Source organism: Rhamphochromis sp. 'chilingali', assembly GCF_963969265.1.
Source record: "Rhamphochromis sp. 'chilingali' genome assembly, chromosome: 9".
NCBI lineage: Eukaryota > Metazoa > Chordata > Actinopteri > Cichliformes > Cichlidae > Rhamphochromis > Rhamphochromis sp. 'chilingali'.
The window spans coordinates 19,246,373-19,266,987 of record NC_137936.1 but is presented as its reverse complement, the minus strand read 5'-3'; the positions used below and the strand labels follow the sequence as shown (position 1 = coordinate 19,266,987).

General features: G+C 40.8%; 2 protein-coding genes across 2 annotated transcripts; one reads left to right on the top strand and one right to left on the bottom strand.

Annotated features, from left to right (window-relative positions):
• Positions 1 to 7,881: 7,881 nt before the first annotated feature.
• On the top strand, positions 7,882 to 14,748 carry oxtra (oxytocin receptor a; the record flags this gene model as incomplete). The annotated part of the gene is made up of 2 exons (XM_080892361.1): positions 7,882 to 8,809; positions 13,743 to 14,748. 2 exons carry the CDS (start codon positions 7,882 to 7,884, stop codon positions 13,991 to 13,993), a joined length of 1,179 nt encoding a protein of 392 aa, XP_080748487.1. The 3' UTR covers positions 13,994 to 14,748.
• Positions 14,749 to 17,130: 2,382 nt separating this feature from the next.
• On the bottom strand, positions 17,131 to 19,781 carry cav3 (caveolin 3). Its single transcript, XM_080890541.1, has 2 exons — positions 19,476 to 19,781; positions 17,131 to 18,151 (listed from the first exon to the last, which is right to left on the bottom strand). The coding sequence occupies exons 1-2, from the start codon at positions 19,590 to 19,592 to the stop codon at positions 17,810 to 17,812; spliced, it is 459 nt and encodes a 152-aa protein (XP_080746667.1). The 5' UTR covers positions 19,593 to 19,781; the 3' UTR covers positions 17,131 to 17,809.
• Positions 19,782 to 20,615: the final 834 nt, after the last annotated feature.

Genomic DNA, 20,615 nt, shown 5'->3' with positions numbered 1-20,615 from the left:
GGGACTGGTGAGTGTCAGCACCACAGTCCAGGATGAGACAACGAACATCCAAGAATACATTGGGAAGATGGCCCCAACTGACCGAGTGCTCAGTGAATACCTCAGGCAGCAGAAACCCAAGAAAGAGGAGGGAGACGAGGAACCATCATGGAAGGACAGAGCCCTGCACGGTATGTACCACCGGCAGATAGAGGAGGTGGCTGATATCCAGAAATCCTACCAGTGGCTGGACAAAGCTGGACTGAAAGACAGCACAGAGGCACTAATCATGGCAGCACAAGAACAAGCTCTGAGCACAAGATCCATAGAGGCTGGGGTCTATCACACCAGGCAAGACCCCAGGTGCAGGCTGTGTAAAGATGCCCCAGAGACAATCCAGCACATAACAGCAGGGTGCAAGATGCTAGCAGGCAAGGCATACATGGAACGCCATAACCAAGTGGCCGGCATAGTGTACAGGAACATCTGTGCCGAGTATAACCTGGAAGTCCCGAGGTCAAAATGGGAGATGCCCCCAAGGGTGGTGGAGAATGACCGAGCTAAGATCCTGTGGGACTTCCAGATACAGACGGACAAAATGGTGGTGGCTAACCAACCGGACATAGTGGTGGTAGACAAACAGAAGAAGACGGCCGTAGTGATCGATGTAGCGGTTCCGAATGACAGCAATATCAGGAAGAAGGAACACGAGAAGCTGGAGAAATACCAAGGGCTCAGAGAAGAGCTCGAGAGGATGTGGAGGGTGAAGGTAACGGTGGTCCCCGTGGTAATCGGAGCACTAGGTGCGGTGACTCCCAAGATAGGCGAGTGGCTCCAGCAGATCCCGGGAACAACATCGGAGATCTCTGTCCAGAAGAGCGCAGTCCTGGGAACAGCTAAGATACTGCGCAGGACCCTCAAGCTCCCAGGCCTCTGGTAGAGGATCCGAGCTTGAAGGATAAACCGCCCGCAGGGGCGTGCTGGGTGTTTTTTATATATATATATATATATATATATATATATATATAGACACACACACACACACACACACACATATAAATACAGAGACAAATATAAATAAAATATACAAAGGGGATAAATAGAATAAATAGGAATAAAAAATAAAAATACAAGTGAATTGCACATTTCAAGTATTGAGTCTATTGCACTGTTGACTATTTACAAAAAGTATTGCACAAGGTATTGTACAGTGAGGTGCAGAGGCACTACAGCTTAGTTGTTCCCCCCTCCTTTGTCCTCCTGTTTCCCCTACCTCTCCCCTCCAGAGAGGAGTTAAACAGTTTGATGGCGTGTGGGACAAAGGAGTTTTTAAGTCTGTTAGTTCTTGTCTTGGGGAGAAGCAACCTGTCACTGAACAGACTCTTCTGGTTGTTTATGGCCGTGTGCAGAGGATGCCCAGCATTGTTCATAATGTCCATCAGTTTCTTTAATGTCCTTTTCTCTGCCACTGTCACCAGAGTGTCCAGCTTCATGCCGACCACAGAGCCAGCCCTCCTGATCAGTTTCTCCAGCCTGGATGAGTCCCTCTTTGCTGTGCTGCTCCCCCAGCACACCACAGCATAGAAAAGTACTCCAGCAACCACTGACTGGTAAAACATCCTCAGGAGCTTCCTGCAGATGTTAAAAGACCTCAGCCTCCTGAGGAAGTACAGTCGGCTTTGGGCTTTTTTATACAGGTGCTCTGTGTTGCATGACCAGTCCAGTTTATTGTCCACCCACAGCCCGAGGTACTTGTACTTGTTGACCACCTCCACCTCCTCCCCCTCTATCTGAACTGGCAGTGGACCTTCTCTGGACCTCCCGAAGTCCACAACCAGTTCCTTAGTCTTTGAGGTGTTGAGTTGCAGGTGGTTTGTGTGACTCCATGCGACAAAGTTCCTCACCAGACTTCTGTACTCCTCTTCTTGATCATCCCAGATACACCCCATGATGGCCGTGTCATCTGCAAACTTCTGAATATGGCATAATTCAGAGTTGTAGCAGAAGTCAGAGGTGTACAGGGTGAAGAGAAGAGGGGACAGCACAGTTCCCTGTGGTGCTCCTGTGCTGCTGACCACTGTGTCAGACGTGATGTCCTTCAGCCTGACGTACTGTGGTCTGTCGGTGAGGTAGTCGGAGATCCAAGCCACCAGGCAGGGGTCCACCTCCATCCTGTTCAGTTTTTCCTGAAGCATACAGGGCCGGATGGTATTAAAGGCACTGGAAAAGTCAAGAAACAGGATCCTGACCGTGCCTTTTCCCCCATCCAGGTGTGAGTGGGCTCTGTGTAGGAGGTACAGGATGGCATCCTCCACTCCGACACCCGCCTTGTATGCAAACTGTAGTGGGTCCTGGGCATGTTGTACCTGTGGTCGGAGGAGGTTGAGGAAGAGCCGCTCTAGAGTCTTCATAAGATGTGACGTCAGTGCCACCGGTCGGAAGTCATTCAGCTCATTGGGCCGGTTCTTTTTGGGGACCGGGACGATGCAGGATGTCTTCCATAGGGCGGGCACTCTCCCCAGTCGCAGACTGAGGTTGAAGACTCGTTGTAGCGGCTCCCCAAGTTCAGCAGCACACGCCTTAAGCATCCTAGGACACACCTTGTCTGGGCCTGCTGCCTTTCTGGGGCGAAGCTTCCTGAGTTGCCTCCTGACCTGATCCACTGTGACACTGGGAGATGTTTGGGAGGAGGGGAGGGGGGGAGATGTCTTGCTGCTGAGAGAGGGATTGGAGGAGGGGGGTGTCATGGTGTCAGGAAGGGGGGGAAGCGAGGGAGGCAGGAGAGTGGGGAGAGGACTCTGTAGTGAAGGTGAGGGTGAGGGTGGGGGGGTTGTGGGCTACATATGCAGACTTAATTTGCCATCCTGTTCTCCTTCATCACCCAGACACGGGTAAGTCCTTATGCAAATCCCCTCCAATAGTTTCCAATGAATTTTTTCCTTTAACGTTGCTAATATCAGGAAATTCTAGACCATCATATTTTCCATCTGTAATCTTTCTTACTTTCCTAATGTTTCCATGACGGTCTGTCCTCACCACAAGGAACCTGGACTCTGAGCCTTGTCAATTTTTCTCTCTTCATGGGAGGAAAGATCTGTCTAACACTCTGCTCTCTGCTTTGTCACACAAGCCTCTAACTGTTGCAGCCTTCTTTCCTTTTCAAACAATCAATCAAGCACCAACTTCGAACCAGATTTCCTGCTGCTTAGCACTCGAAATGCATTCACAATTATCCACACCTAGTTCAACCCATAAGCACCACTTTGATGATTTGTTGCTTGAATTTTTTTCTATTTTTGACCAAAACTACACAAATTAAACGCTAAAACACAATCAACGAATAAACCGCACACAATACCAGTGTCACATTTCAGTGGCCTCGCCTTTAATAGATGCACAACATGAAGCTGTGTTCTTCAGGCAGCCTGCAGCTCAGACTGAATCTGTGCTTCTTCCTCACATCAAAAGGCTTCATGTCACCTGAGCATATAACAGAATTAACAGCATATTAGGCTGCCCTCGTGAAGCCAACTGTTTCCAAGTTTAGCACCAGGGGGTTTACCCGAATTGAAAACAAAGAGAAAATACCATTGAAACATTTTTTTTTTTGTATTTTAAGTTTAAGTTACAAGCATTACGGAGCTACAGACATTGACGCATAATAAGAAAATAATTTGTTATAACAGTTATTCTGCAAACACAAAGGTGTACAGTAAGGTTGGCTCGCTTTACGATTTGCAGGGTTTTATTATTTCATGCTACACCACAGTTGCTTCAATAGACACTAGCCAGAACATGTTTTTGTTAATATGTCCCGATGAGGACCAATCTGTTCTCAGAATGAGCACCTCTACCTGCAGACAGAAACATAACAGAAATGTATTTTATCTTATTTATTTTGCCCCAGTTTGTTGAAAATTGAGTGTTTATTGAATCTTCTGGTGTTTTTTTTTAATAAATTAAATATCATTTTGTATATATGAGTTTTAATTTGCATATATTTCCTTTTTTGTGCCTTTTTTCCAATTTATTGGTTTCAAATGATATATTTTGCTAATTATTTAGGTTTTAAAGGTCCACACTGGTCATGTAGAAGACTCAAATACTCATGTATGAAATATGATACACTAGTTGTTAAGGGGTTAAAATCTGCATTTGTCATTGTTACTATGGCAATGGCTTTTAAATGGAATAACTTTTTGGGTGTACTGGATTTATTTAACACATCCCTGAAGCTAAGATTACTCCTCTACATACGTCTGTTTGCACAAATATCTTTTACATCGTCTGCCTTTTCCGTAACTCGCTTATAAGGCCCAGACTTGGCAGTGTGGCTTCAGCCTTTCTCTGTTGTCAGATAGCAGCGAGACACAACCTCTGACAAACCATCCCCTTAAAGCTTCGCAGCCCTGATGGACTAGGGATGTGCTTTTCATTTTCAGAACCATTTTGCAAACATTTCTCACTTTATTCCACATCTTCTTCCATGAAACGTTTTAGCACTCATCAAACTTTCTGCAGAGCTGCAGATCGTGACGTACTGGATGTACTAAACTTTTCCATTTTCACTTCTGCTATATTGGGACAATTTCTCTTGCTATTCTGTTATTTTCAGACCTCCCCTCTTTCATTACTTGCTGACTCACTCTATGCGTCTCACCAGAGATCTAGTTAACAACCACATTAAATATTTTCACTGCAGATTGCACAGTAGATTCAATTCATCGTTACCCTTCTTTTCTTCTTTATCTTCTTAATTTACAGTCGCTGCTAAGCCATCTTCTTTTTTTTACATAACTGCTTTCAAACTCCGGGGTGCCTCTGCCTTTTTCCAAACCAAAAACCACAAAAGTGGGAAGGACCCTGTGGCATAGATATATTTTCCCACAAGGCTTTCAAGGCTGTGTTGTTGGAAATGTAAACAGCGTGCAGTAGCAGACAAATCCTATTTTTCAATAAACTCTATCAAATAAATCACATAAGAGCATTTTCATATGTTTTTTTTTAATGTGGTCATGAAAAAAGCAAACCTCAGGACTCATTAAGTGTAATCATCTACACTCTGTCGGTTTCACATGGTTAATGGTGTATATTATTTCTCTATCACAGAGAGTGGCACACATTATTTAGTATTTCACATGATGTTTAGCACAAATCCTTCTGTGTTTTTTCTTTTTTTGTCCTTTCATTTCTGCACTAACTCTCCAAATTAATCTATAACAGTTTTCATGTTGATGTAGGACTTGCGCAACACCCTTCACGCTTAAGTAGTATTAATCACCATTGTCATTTGAATCCCTAAATCCCAGTGCAGTGCTGCTCTTGGCAGCACATGTAGGAAGAAAAAAAGAAGTATATGTACAGAGGAATCAGGCCAATGTAACACATGGATATGAACATTTTAAAGGCAAATGTCTTCTTGTGATGGCATCAGCCACACAGGGGTAAATCAGTCCATTTTTTCACCTTATTAGTTTGCTTTGCAGTTTTCTTCATTAATATAATTCATTAATCATTTGGTTAAACCTAACACTGATATTATGAGGCGCGCACATAGTAGCATTGTGTGGTTTTTCTAAAATGTTTTGTTATATTAATTATGTTTCTCTTTCTTTGAGTTACCTGGGTTTGGGCGGTGGCTGTTTCCTGTCTGGGTAAAAGGTGTGGCTGAGGACTCTGGGAACAAAATGCCTGCTCAGCAGGACCAACCATGGGCTTACCAGGAGCAGGGGTGTTTTAGGTTTAGTTAGGTTATTCTGTGCTTAGTTAATATTAGTGTGTGTTTTTGCTTTCCCCCCTATTGTGTGTAAATGGTTTGGCCAAATCATTATAAAAGCTACTCTCACGTGTCTTTGTAATTAGGTCAGTTTGTGAGTTAAGTTGTGTCTCACTTTGTTTTGTTTAAGTTTCTGGAAATTACTTTTCGTGGAGGTATATTTAGTTGACCTCTTTTATGGGCCTGCTAAGTATGTTTTTGAATGTTGTTAATTCTGGACTTTTTGATGGTTAAAATAAAGAAAACCCTTTTTGAAGATACTTTTTTTGCCTCTGTCCTCTTTGCTTTGGCTGCTTGGTCCCTCACACTTATCCCCATGTGTGCGGGGTCATCATTCTGTCTTCCTTTATTATATATACACACATACATATATATATACATGTATGATTATAGAAAGAAGAATAAAAGAAGAAGAATGCTGGTCACATAAGCAAAACCAGTGTTATTCTTGTCCTACTGGACAGTTTAAAGTGACCCTTAGAAAATCAGGAAGACATTTCCAAAACTTAAAGCAGCCGAGTCATGCATCTGGTCTAAGATGCCTTTTGATTCAGGCCAATAAAAAGCATATGCTGAGAGCATCAAGGTGCCTTTAAGAATAGCTCTTTGTCAGGTCTCAGTGCCTCTCCTAAACAGCTTGTGCTTCAGACATTTCATATGCCAGCCAGCATTTCCTCCCATTCATAGCCAGATCAGCTTCAAAGGGTGAAGATGATGTCACAAGACTGAAACTATTACCATTTATGGCGTGCCTTATAAAAATGAATTGCTTTCTTTTTCTTTTTTAAATGTCATTTCATACGTACAATCAACACGTTTCTGATTTTAAGTTATACAAATGTGTTTTATGGTACAATTTTTTTTAAAGTTATTCACCCGTATGTGCCTGCACTCACATTTAGCCTGTGAATGAGCTTGTGTTTATTAAACACATGTTTACTTTTCTAGCTGTTCCAAAATTTGACTCTGGGTGTCTTGACGTCAGGATCCCTTCAGGTCTCCAGCAGAATAAAAACATATTTCACTCTGACTTCCCAGGCGGTTTCAAAATATGAAAACAGCTTAATATATCTTCTATATCAGACTTCAGTTTGGAGCTAGTGTTTTCTTCATAGCTTTCTTGATATTAAATCTGACAACAAACAATCTTCATCAATGAGAAAATCACGTCTTAAAACCCACTTTTATTCCTTGGCTTTTAACCTCAGTGAGACTTAGTTTCTTTTTTAATGCAGTAGTTATTTAATTAATGATTTCACTCTTCTTTTATTTGTTTTTTATTTATATCTCATGTAATTTTATTTTACAGTTCCAATGTACAGCACTTTGTGTCAGCTGTGGTTGTTTTAAAGTGCTTTATAAATAAAGTTGATGATGATGATGATGATGAATGAGGCTGGTTGGTTATAAAATGAGCTCCGTGATTTATTGCAGATCTGGAGGAGAGTTGGTCCTCCGAGCTGCAAACACCATCGACGTTACTACTGAATAGTGCATATAGCCACCTAGTGGTAGTGTTGGTGATGAGTAAGGCTGTTGTCTGTTTTTACTGAACTGGGAATCTTATAATAGGGGCTTATGCTGTAGTGCCGGTCATTCGGATTCTTACCACAGATCATGGTGGAGCTTTCCATTTCTATAGCTTTTCGCCCCTCTCTGTAACATTTTAATTTGCAAGCCTTAATCTTAATTTTGAAAACAGATGAATGTATATTTTCAAGACCACAGCCTCTTAATTGAGAAAGAATGATTTTTGTTTTGGGATGTTACTTTGACCAGTGAGATCCTTATATTTTAGATCCTGTTGTTGGTCGCTACTATTCCCTTCTTCAGCTGACGTTTCTTTTTCAATGGACTTTTTGTGAACTGTTCTATATGATTTAGATAAGTGGAAACATTTGCTTCCCTCTCACACTCATATCCTGCTTTCAGAGGGGGAAATGTATGGGTGATTGAGATTCAAAGAACGAGTTCCTTTCTTTATTATTAAGGAAACATTTTTGAGCAGGGTTATGTCTTGCCACTGGTGAGGACTCACGGAAGACTTAAAGACCCTCCAGGTGACTCTTTCAGCTATTGCATGACTGCACAACCCTGACGCATCTGCGGAGGACGAGACTGCAGCAATGGAAAGTATTTCAAATGAAAGTGACATTTGGCAATTCAATGAATCTTGGAGGAACTCGAGTCTCATTAACGGAACCGGTGGTTTGAATCAGACAAACCCCTTGAAGCGGAATGAAGAAGTGGCGAGGGTGGAGGTGACTGTGCTCGCCTTGGTCCTCTTTCTGGCGCTCGCGGGTAACCTGTGCGTCCTGTTGGCTATCCACACAACCAAACACAGCCAGTCTCGTATGTATTATTTTATGAAACACCTGAGCATCGCCGATCTGGTTGTGGCGATATTTCAAGTTCTCCCTCAACTTATCTGGGACATTACATTTCGGTTCTATGGACCAGACATCTTGTGCCGGTTGGTGAAATACCTGCAGGTCGTTGGGATGTTCGCCTCCACTTATATGTTAGTTTTGATGTCTATAGACAGGTGTTTGGCAATTTGTCAGCCCCTCCGTTCTTTGCACAGGAGAAAAGACCGTTTATATGTCATATTTTCCTGGATCCTGAGTCTGCTCTTCAGTATCCCCCAGATGTTCATCTTTTCCCTGAGGGAGGTTGGCTCGGCCGGGTCAGGGGTGTATGACTGCTGGGGCGACTTCGTGAAACCTTGGGGAGCCAAAGCTTACATCACATGGATCAGCCTTACCATATACATAATTCCAGTGGCCATACTGAGCATTTGTTATGGGTTAATAAGCTTTAAAATATGGCAAAACTTTAAACTGAAAACCAGACGGGAGCAGTGCATAAACCTGACGCCTAAAACCACCAAAAGCAACACACTGGCCCGTGTAAGCAGCGTAAAGCTCATCTCCAAGGCGAAGATCACGACAGTGAAGATGACTTTTGTGATCGTGGTGGCTTACATCGTCTGCTGGACCCCCTTTTTCTCAGTTCAGATGTGGTCTGCGTGGGATCCAGCAGCCCCCCGTGAGGGTAGGATCAATGTTTAAGTTTAATAATATGCCAAGTGCGCGGCAGTGCGCAAAGGATATCGTGCTCCACGCGTCCTTACGCACTTACATTAATTTAAAACATGCTATTCCCATCACTCCTTTACGCACCATCCACACAGTATTTACAAATGACAATAAAATATATTTATTTATTTATTTATTTTTAATCTGTTCCTCGTTAATTTGTGCACCAGAGCTCGAGTTAGTTGAAACAGACTGAGAAAGAAAACACAATTTAAGCCGTGCGTGCTCGGGTGCTTCGTGCCTTACGTTTTATAATGACTCAAAGAAAACCTGGTTCTGTTTTTACTAGAACGGCAAACTGTACATGGTGGGGTAAAGACTGGGTAGAGGTCTTACGGTGAAACAAACGCAAAGAAAACAAAACGAGGAAAGATGTCTGTGAAGGTTCTCAGTCATCCAGGTCATCGTAGTCAAAAACGAGGAAAGAGTTTCACATAAACGTTTGGAAGCGCAAAGCCAATGTGAGATATTCACGTGATTTTAACAAAATTACCATTAATATCATTACCACTGATGCACCTGGGAGTACGTAATTAAAAGGTTTAAATGTGTATTGCCATCCTGTGACTGGCACATTCTAGGCAGGAAACCAGTGAATTCATTTTACTGTTTTCAGTAATGTTTTCTCATCTCATAATACACGTTTTTGCGGTTAGAAACATCAGGGCAAAGCAGAGTTTTTCAAGTTTCTTTTGAGCCTCCCTGCACTGCAGAGACTGAGTGATTGCTAATCATTAACCAAATTAGTGTGCACCACCACGCGCTCAGCAGCTTTCATTTGCGCCGGTGGGGTACACTGACATTTAGCCACAATGGCCACTAAACAGCCATCTACTGCATTTGGTCTCAGTGTGTATGGATCTGCGGGACTGTGTCCACACCCACTCAACATCATAAGCTTTAACGAGTCACAATACATTTGCACATCTGAGCGACATTCTTTAAGCAGAAAAGATTAAAAGCACATATCTATCACCTTGGTGATTAAGGAAATTAAATTTCAGCCATTAACCCGAGAGAGTTGCAAAATAATGTGCTTGCATCTCATTGTGAGTAAAAATAAACAGCCAAAGGGCATTGCAAAATCTGTTTGTTTGTTTTTTGTCACTAAATCATGTGTTCTTTAGTGACCATGAAAAATGTGTCCTTTTCCACACAGCACAATAAGATAAAAGAAACTGTCATGATGCCCCCCTTAGTAAATGGGACACATTCTCTGGTGTTACGGTTCTTTCTGTTCTTCTGCTTCTGTGGGTTTGCATTAAAGGGTTCGGCTGACCGGAACTTCCTTAAGCTTCATTGTTCACACCAGATGTTTATACTTACACTTAAGTTTTAAAATAAGAGGCTTATTGCTCGATAGTTTGCTGAAAAGGCTAATTGGTGTAAGGGCACCGTAGTCAGCGTCAGAGAAGCGAGAAAAGAGTGCTTGATCCTGTGAATGGAAAATGAAGTGATTCATTTATTTTCTTTTGCAGAAGGCTCCATCAGTACAGGTTGATGATTGAAAGTGAACAGCACTCAGAAAGGGCAGAACTGGCAGTGACACACGCCAGTGTTCATGCACAAAAGGCAGACAGGAATGCCATCCATGTGTGCGTGTGCAGATACACTTTTCCTTTAAGTCATAATAAAAAAAATTTACGTTAACCCAGACCAGACTGCTTAAGAAACAACAGGAAGAGTCAGTTCATTTAATATATGTTTTAAAAAGAATCAGCAAATGGTTGTCAGTTTTCAAATGGTTTAATCATTAATTTCTTTAATCTAATATTTGGTTGGGATACAAGGAGATGACAGATTGTGCTTTGTATTACACTGGACGATTAGTAAGGATCATACAATGGATTAGACTTCCCTAAGTTTCTTGTAGATGTTTCACGTCTCATTTGAGAAGCTTCTTCAGTTCTAAGACCAAATTATGGAGAGTCCCAGGTATTTAAGCCCTAGTGGGAGTGTCCCTTAAGAGGGTCGTTGAATCATTTGCCTCATCACATGAGCCAACAACATTGTCATGCCTTATGAAGCAGGTTTATCAAGAGAAACTCAGGAGAATCTTCTCCAAACACAACATCCCAGTGCACTTCCGATCCAGCCACACACTCAGACAAAACTGGCTCATCCCAAGGACAAAACTCCCAAACAAGCTAAACAATGTAGTGGATTCTGTGCAGTGCAGCGTGGAGTGCTCAGACCTCTACATTAGAGAAACCAAACAGCCTCTCCATAAATGCATGGCACGACATAGAAGAGCCACCTCAACAGGACAAGACTCAGCTGTACATCTGTATCTAAAGGACAAAGGTCACTCTTTCAAGGATGCTATTTTTCACATTTTGGACAGAGATGGTTTGAAAGAGGAGTAAAAGAAGCCATTTATGTCCACTGTGAACGACTATCTTTGAACAGAGGGGATGTCTTATTAAGGAACAACTCCGACTAAGGCTTAAAATTTGGGACTCTCCACCATTTGGTCTTGTAACTGAAGAAGCTTCTCAGATGAGAGGTGAAACGTGTTCAAGAAACTTGACGAAATCCAGTCACTTTTCTTTCCAAGCTCCTTAGACTACGTTAAGCCAAGCAGCTCCAGTGCAGACAGCACAGTGATATCCATCTTCTCTCGCTTAGCTTGCAAAGAAACCAAAGTATTCCCTTGCTGTCATTTGAACAAAGCATTTGTATGCTGTATATGGTTGTGCAGTATACACACATTTAGTGTATGAATATGTCCTCAAAGCTAGTCAGTCTTTTTCCAAATTCCTCCCAAACTACTGAGATGTCAGCGTTATTATTCATGTTAAGGAGACAGGACCTTTCACAGATGAGAATTTGACCATTTTTAGCACCTGGTTAGGCTTATCAAGGCTATTTCTGGAAATGTCATGGGATACTAAAATGTCCCATTCCTCTCAGGTTTGCTAGAAGGACATCAGCAGCATCTGTGATTTCACATTTAACAGCCAGACAGATTTCATTATGTAGAGGACAAAAACAGAAGAAGGTTAAAGCCTGAGTCAGACACTCACAGAATCACCCCACCCCCCCAAAAAAAACCAGAAAGAAAATTTAACACAAACATCTCCCCACTGAGCCTGCTGCCCTCAGACACCGGCTCACACTCTATATACTATTGATTAAGAGCTTGAGGAACACAAAGCCCCATTGTTCAATCTCCAAGTGTTACACTTTTTAAAGGACAAGATGTGAAGAGAAAAATGCAATTTACTCATAAATATCACATATTGTAATAATCAAAATGAGATTACTGCTGATGTTTGTTTGCCCACAGGAAAAAAGACTCAGCATTAGGTCATCTCAGTAATGAATTGCTGAGAAGGCTATTATCAGTTGTGGCAGCCAGACAGATGTACCACCCAGGAGATGATGCTTCTTATTCTTTTCATTTGCTGAGTGATTTATTATTTCCTTGTGAAAGACACCAGGAGCTAATTTATTAAAGCCTTTTTGGGAGTAGTTCCTGATATTATTCAGCATCAGTGCAGGCCGTGCTCTCACTGCTCTGATAATAAATGTCTGAAAACTGCTCCAGCTGATATTATGCTCTGGCTGTTTCACACACTATTGCTCAAATCGTAACATCCATGACCCTCTAAAAGGAGTTCTTTGAGTCATAAATCCAACCCTTAATGGCTACCTTTAATCATGCATGTGACTTTCACACCCTTCCAAAGAGCATTTACATTGATTTTTTTCTTTCTTTCAAGCTTAGAAATTGTCATTAAAGACAACATGAAAATGGGAGGAGCATAAACACACTGAAGAAAAGATCAGCAATCAGTGAGATGAGGTTAAATACAGGGTGTAAAGTAATTATATATATTCCATACATTTGTTAAATGTCATGTGAAAGGTGTAAACTTCATTTTGCACGCTTCTGCAGATTACTTAGTGTAAGGTATCATAATGACACTGCAGGGGAGCCATTTTCACTTCTCTTATTCTAACTGTTCCTCTTTGCAGGAATTCCCTTTGTTTCAGAAAGTCATCACTTTTCTTCTTTAAATAATTCACCATTTCAATTCTTTGTGTTGTATATTCCCCCTTCTCACTCTGCCAGCATCCTGAAACAGGAGCTGTTTTCAGCAGGAATGCATCTCCAGGAATATGTTAAATGTGTCGGCACAAGCAATTTTATTTTTATTTTTTAAAGGAAGCCAAGCAAAAATTACAGATGACTGCAGGTTGGTTTAGTCTGTGGCTGTCATCATATCAAATTTTTTACCCCATCATTAACTTTATTATAAAAAAAAGTATCTTTCAGTTTGTAAGTTTGTTTGTTTGTTTTAGCAAATGAATTAAACTCATAATATGATGATATGAAGGAAAATGCACAAAAGATTTCAAGAAGAAAAACTGCAGATATTTCAATATTATCAACACATCCTCACCTCCAGCTGACTGTCCCCCCTGAGTCTTGTTCTGTTGATTTCTTCTTGTTGAAAGGGAGTTTTTCCTTCCCACTGTCGCCACGTACTTGCTCATAGTGTCTGATTGTTGTGCTTTTTTCTCTATTATTGCAGGGGCTTTACCTTACGATATAAAGTGCCTTGAAGTGATTGTTTTTGTGATTTGTCACACTATAAAAAGAATAGAATAGAATTGAACATGATATCAATATTTATTTTAAATATCACACAGTTATGGTCAATATCAGTGTAACACGGTACCTCATAGGCTTTTGTGAGACATGAAAATATCCACTGTGAAAAAACTCTACTGGGATAAAGACAGCTGTACCGCACTGTCAGCCAGTCAACAGCATCTTATTTGCTAGAATACAAAATTTCACAGAGTAAACAAGCTGCCTTTCAGTCCAGACTTGGCATAAATCTTTCATCTTTGTAACTTTTCTCTCTCCCCACACGCAGCCATGCCCTTCATTATCTCCATGCTGCTGGCCAGCCTCAACAGCTGCTGCAACCCCTGGATCTATATGTGCTTTGCCGGGCATCTGTTCCAGGATCTTAGGCAGAATCTTTGCTGTTCCACCCGCTACCTCAAGTCATCCCAGTGCCACTGTGAGCGTGACTTTAACTCCAGTCACAAGAGCAACTCTTCAACCTTTGCCATTAAGAGCACTAGCAGTCAGAGGAGCATCACACAGACTTCTACCACATAAGCCCCGGGCCCTCCATTCCCCTCCTTGCGCTGTGCCCTCAGCCTTTCACTACGTGCTGTCGACCATAAAATATCCAGCAGTTTGATTTCTTTAATGCCTCCTCACTGATGCTTGATGTTTAGAAGTGGGAAGACAACAAAAGTCTTAATTTTTTTTCTGTTTTATATCAGAGTGAAGTGGGAAAAGAATTGTGATAAAAGGAAATCTTCAGCTGAGTATTCCTAGGGGGTAAAGCGTTGCTCTTTAAAACTCACAGAGAGATAATCACAGACTAAGCTGTATCTTCAGCTGATTTTTTGTTGTATTTTCTTCTTACACTTTTCATTTTAGATGTACAGTATATGTTTGCAATGCAGAAAAAGTACAGTCTTTACAAAGCTTCTAAGTGCCGTCAGCCACAGCATGGGTTCAGTTAGTGTCACCAGCAGAGCTTCTGGATCCTACTTGTCATGTTGTGTTATGATGAAATTGTTCTTCTGTTGTAAATACTGCGCACCACATTGTTCATTTTGTCACATTTTCAGTGGACTGCATACCTGTAAAACATGTAAAATGTTACTTGAGTTCTTGTTAGATGTGAGATGCCTGTCACTGGTAAATATTTTCAAAAAACATATTAAAAAAATAAAGAATGAAAGCAACCAAAAATACACTTATGATAAAATTATTTAAACACAGCTGGTTAGTTTTCCTTTCGCCTCCTGAAAGGAGTCTAAAAAGATTCTTGGCATAACATTCAAGTTGGGAACATCCTGTTTCAGCCCCAAAATTCAGTATAGGGTTGAGACCTGACCTGGTTGAGACTTTATACACTAATGAGTGACTCATGTTTCTGTCAGATACCTGAAGGCAACAGTTGCTGCATGACATGAAAATAAAACAAGCTGTGACTAAATAACTCTGACGTGTTGACAGTCTGGATTTGTTAATTGCAGCACAATGGTTATCAATACTGGTAGTCAGAAGGGACTTGAATGAAAAGCCAAAACTGTATGATACAATGAATATTATAATTAAATATGAATAAATAATACTGAAAGTACAGCAACATCCCTCAGATGTGTAAAAGGCGAGCTTCATTATTATTCAGCTGCCTTATACTGATCGAGCCAAGCTTTAGATTTAATCTTGAAGAGTCAAAATGATGGATTTGAGTAGGCTAATATTTACCTTGAACACTAATTGGCCACTTTTTCAGGTACAACTGTTCAAATGCTCATTAATGCAAATATTGAATCAATTAATCACATGGCAGCAATTCAATGTATTTAGGCATGTGGATTTGATCAAGACAACCTGCTGGAGTTGGAACCGAGCATCAGGATGAAGAAGAAGATCATACTACTGTAGATGCCACTCCTGTCATCCAAGAACAGGAAATCCAGGCTACAGTTTACACCGACCCACCAAAATTGCACAATGGAAGATTGGAAAAAACATTGTTTGCTCTGATGATTGTGACGGATTCAGATTCCAATCATTTTATTTATCCCCAACTTATTGGGAAATTAAGAGTGTCACGAGTGGCATATAGTGAAACAGAATAAGTGGCTGGTGGTCATTTTGTTGACACTCTCTCCCCCCCAAAAGTTACCCGAGTATTGCTGCCAACCGTATCACTTTATGACCACAGTTATCCATCTGCTGATGACTGCTTCCAGCAGGATAATGCACCATGGCACAAGTTCAACTCATCTCAAACTGGTTTCTTGACCATGACAATGAGTTCACTGTACTCAAATGGCCTCCACAGTCACCAAATCGCAGTACAGTAGAGCACCTTAGAGATATGATGGAATGAGAGATTTTCATCATGAATGCGCAGCCAGCAAATCTGCAGCAGCTGTGTGATGCTATCATGTCAATGTGGAGCAAAATCTCCAAGGAATGATTCAGCACCTTGCTGAAACTGTGCCACAAACCATTACTGCAGTTCTGAAGGCAAAAAGCAATCTAACATGTACTAGCAAGGTGTACCTAATGCAAAGGCCAATCTTTCTATTAAACAGGTATACATATGTATGGATTCAGTCATTCGTAGCCTTGTTACTGTGCTAATGTTTAAAGCCACTAATGGAACCATTATTATTAAATGACTCATAAATGAGCGGTTATTGACCACATCAATAACTGCTCATTCACAAGTACTTTATGGGTACATTAATTAAAAATAAATATGGAGGCCAATCAGTGTGTGTGATTCTGCTTTTTTAATTTATGTTTCGCAAAAGGCAGAAAAAATATGTAAATGAAAAACTTAGAAAATGAGTATTTATATTTTATACTTTACTTGCTAACTGCCCTTTTTTTCCAGTGATTCAGCAGCATTAATTTTGTGCTCATGAAACTGAAAATTTGTTTTTGAAAATAAAGCCCTGCATTTCCTTTTAATCTGCTTTCCAGTGGATTCAACCTGACAATTCAGTGTGAGAATTGTAAAAATCTGTGAAAAGGTTTAATCTTGCAGTAAACATATGTTTACTAAAGTCTGTGAGTTTAAAATGTGTGTCTTGGTTATTAAAATGTGTGATGAGAGCTTAACCTAATTAAGTCTTACAAATTAAGAGCATCATTCTAGTAAAATGAAAGTGATTAAAGCCTTTTTGTTTTAATAAAATGTGGTTGCATAACTACATAAGGCATTAAACAGTGTGATAATGTCTTGAAGAGTCTGCTATTTCTCAGTATTATAGTATGTGGACTATACAAAAGTGGTTTATAGCTAAGAAGAAATGAGTATGGTGACAATGAATTATTGATCGTGGATCTCAGACACAAAAGAAAAGCACATGAAAGATACACAACAGCAACCTCTGGTGGGTCACAGGTCACAGGTCACCTCTTCCAGAAGGACAGTATCAGTGAAACAGATGTTAGGCTCAGATATTTTCTGACGCCTCTCAGAAGGTTTTGAAAAATGCACACAATACACTCAAACTCTGGTGCAACATAGTCAGCAAAACGATTTTCTGTCCAGTTTAAGGTATTTTTGTAATGTTTTTGCTTCTCAGACTGCAGGTCTAAAAAAAAAAAGAAAAGAAAAAACCAGAAAAGAAAAACACTGTGAAAAATTAACACAGATCTCACAAAGAAATTTTACTTCACTCCAACATATATGTTTAGAATTGACTAAAATACGCAAATAAGCATTTTTATTATTCACCTCATCACACTTTGAATAGAGGAAGTGTCTGTTCGACACATGTATGCATTTGTAAGTCTTCAAAACGACTACTATGTTTTGTACACTAATCAGAAATTAGGGGGAAATTACATCAGAATACACAAAGAAACCGGATCAGACAAAGATAAATTATTTCACTCACGTTAAAGTATTAACAATAAGATACATTCATTTAATTCAAGTGAAACAATTCCAGATGCAGGATCATACAGCATCAATTTTAAGATGGCCAAATGCGATTCAATAAAGCAGCAGCATCCTCAGGTTACAGCAGTGTCGTGAAGTTCGTTTCATGTGCAGTGAACCAGTAGACATTGTCCGAGCATTTTGTGTAACAAATAATACATGAGGGCGATCGAATCTAGATAGGGCCTTTCTCCAGAAGTGCCAGAGCTGTCGGAGAACCACACTGCCTGCTTCAGCTGTCACAGAACTTCTGCTGGCACAACCCACAGTGGGCATGTCAGGATTCAGATCGATGAGTCAGACACTGGGAGGGTGGGGAACAACATGTCATGTCAAGGTGGAGGAAGAGTATTAGGCAGCAAGCAAGATGCCAAGTCTGGTCTTCTGGTGTATAAAAAGATACTACGCTTCATCCGATCACGCTACAAACACTACTGCAGGAGTTCTTAGACTTCTTTGCGCAGTGCCACGCGAACACTGCTGAAGATCTTGCCCAAGGCTTCAAAGAAGGGATCGCAGAAGGTCTGGATGCAAAGGGAGTAGATGCGGCTCACGCACTGCGACTCAATCAGGCAGCTCTTGATGCAGGGCACCACAGCCCAGATGTGGCAGAAGGAGATGCAGGCAAACAGGAAGCCCCAGAGCAGGGCCACGGGGATACCAAAGACAGCAGACAAAACGCGGTAGCACCAGTATTTGGAAACAGTGAAAGTGGTGTAGCTGAGCTTCCACACCCCATCCAGGCTGTGTGTACCATCAGGCTCTGCAATGACATCCTCAAACTCCACCTAATAAGACATTTTAAAAAGCCATTCATTAATACCGATACACAAGAGAACAACGCTTTCAGAGCAAGCGTCACGCACATGGCAATGACATGCTTAATAATTAGTAATCATATGCCTCAGAAAGCTGCAGTGTTGGCGCATGCAGAGAAAATAACTGTTTGTAGCACTTTGTGCCTTTCAAACAGAGAAAAACTGAGGAGTGTGTTTAATGCAGCATCGTAATAATTCTAAAAGCTTTATTGCAGCACAAACCGAAGATAAACTCGTGTAAAATTCATGAGAGCTATTTTACATTGGTCTGATTTGGTTTTTAGTTTTCTAAAGTGCAGTCTTGGTAGGCTGCTTTTTCAGCTCAGGCTCAGTGATGAAATGTTATTCAAGCTAGAAAGTGATCATGTCCACATCTAAAGCATTTTCTTTGCTTCCAGAACATTGGTTATGATCAATTTGGGAGTAAAAAGGCTGTTTCCCGCAGAGATAGCGGGGTGAGATTATACTTTGAATGAACAAATGAATGCACTGCTGTTCTATATTTTTCTGCATGGTCTGGGCCATTTCAGGCATTAGAGTACTATTAGAGGCATATGTAAAGCAAAAAGCAGTGTAATTTTAGAAAAACCTAACACGCACGTGGTTCATACATAAGCTGTCAAATCCTCTGAAGGATTCTGTGACTAATTGAAGGATAGCGTTTTCATGGATCATAAATCATTTTGGTTTAATGAAAAAGCAAAGAATATGAAGTGTTAGCAAAGAATTGGATTACATTATAAGTGCTAATTCATCAATAAAAGTACTATCTATGCAGGAGTAAATGGATCAGAGATAGCCCTTACAGTTTGATAAATATTTCAGTTATTATGAGTTACTGTTGTATAATTTTCTGAAAACTGACAAAAGCAAGCCTCTAAATCAGTCATGAGCTTACACACTATACACAATCACAATCCTCATTGTTTAAATGTTTACCTTAAGTCAAACAATATATAATCTAAAGTATGGTGGGTTCTGTCCTTACATAAAGGATTTTGTGGTGAACACATGGCAACAATCACAGTATAAACAGTAACTTAAATAACACATCGTGGCACAGTGTATCAGTTTCAGGCTGTCCTGCCCCTTTCCTAAAATAAACTTTGCGTTCTGCACAAGCAACAGGAATAGCTCTTGGTCTATTTTTTTTTTTGCCGTTACACTCATATGTTATCACTTCTTTTTTTTCCAGCAACCACTTTAAAAAAATCCACATTTCCATACATGCAAAAGCAGGTGACAGATTCTTAAAGCTGTTAATGGCAGGGTGTCGTGTCCATGCTGCACAAACCTTCACCACGTCCTCGTTGATCTGCTTGGGATCTCTGTTAATTAGATCTATCTCTTTGGTGTGGCTGTCCTTCACAAACTTCTCCTCATTAGTGTTGTACTGGTACTGATCCGCCATGGTCGGGCTGCAGGTCCTGGATGAAGAAAGTGAAGATAAACCTTTAATCAACCTGCGCGCAGCAGCCTCAGTTCGCTTCTGACCTGGTATCACTACTGTGCCGCTCCCGCTGACATGCCAGGGGACAGCTGCTGCAGACGCCCTGGTAAAAATGGAGGCCTGACCCCCCCACCCCGCACGCACAGAGAAGGTTTACACTCACACACTTGCACACAATGTAATGCACACAGACATAAAAGGAATGTCTTAAAGGAGAACCCAGGGTTGTGTCACATTTCACACAGGGTTGTTGGGCTGACTGGGCCGGGTTTGCACAGAGGCCCCAACTTCCACTCGAAAGTGAGGCAGAAAGTCTCATCCTGTGGCTTTAGTTACTACACACAGTCTTAAGACTGGAGTTAAGTTTAGAGGATTGACTTTAACATGTTTGCACGTCAACAATCAATGATAACAGCACTCTGTTCCATTAATGTAATGGTAATGTAATTAATTAATGTTCACCTTAACACTCAGACTCATCCTCCATGTCCTATTTTTCTCAGCTTAGAATTTGTATTATAAATTATTTGAGGCACTGTATATTCTTTTAGAGGGCTTGTCGGGAAGGTTTTGACACACAACAGAGTGCTCAAATACTAAGGAAAATACTGCTCCATCATTGGAAGCTAAGGCAGAAAATAGATAACAAAAACAATTTAGCTTTTATATTCTAATCAATATGTTTACTTTCATAATGGTAATCATAACAACAATGTGACTCAGTCATTACTTTCCATACGCTGTGGTACAGAGCATGACGAGCCCACACAAATGCATGTCCTTAGCCTTCTCGTAAACTTCTGATTTAGTCACAGCGAATACATAAAATTCAATAGTCCCCAAAATAAAACAGGCTTCAGTCTTTCCTAAGCTCTGCAGTTGTTGCTATCAGTCATAGCTTTCTATATCAGTATATTCCCTAAACAAACTCATACACTATTGCTGCAACAAAAAAAGGAGGTGGGGAATAGGAGGCAGCGCAGA

What these genes read in the sequence shown, in the direction of transcription:
- cav3 (XM_080890541.1), bottom strand. Translation starts at nt 19,592, where the DNA reads ATGGCGGATCAGTACCAGTACAACACTAATGAGGAGAAGTTTGTGAAG. An exon ending in TCAACGAGGACGTGGTGAAG is followed by an intron (nt 18,152 to 19,475) that starts GTTTGTGCAGCA and finishes ATGTCTTATTAG; the next exon opens with GTGGAGTTTGAGGATGTCAT.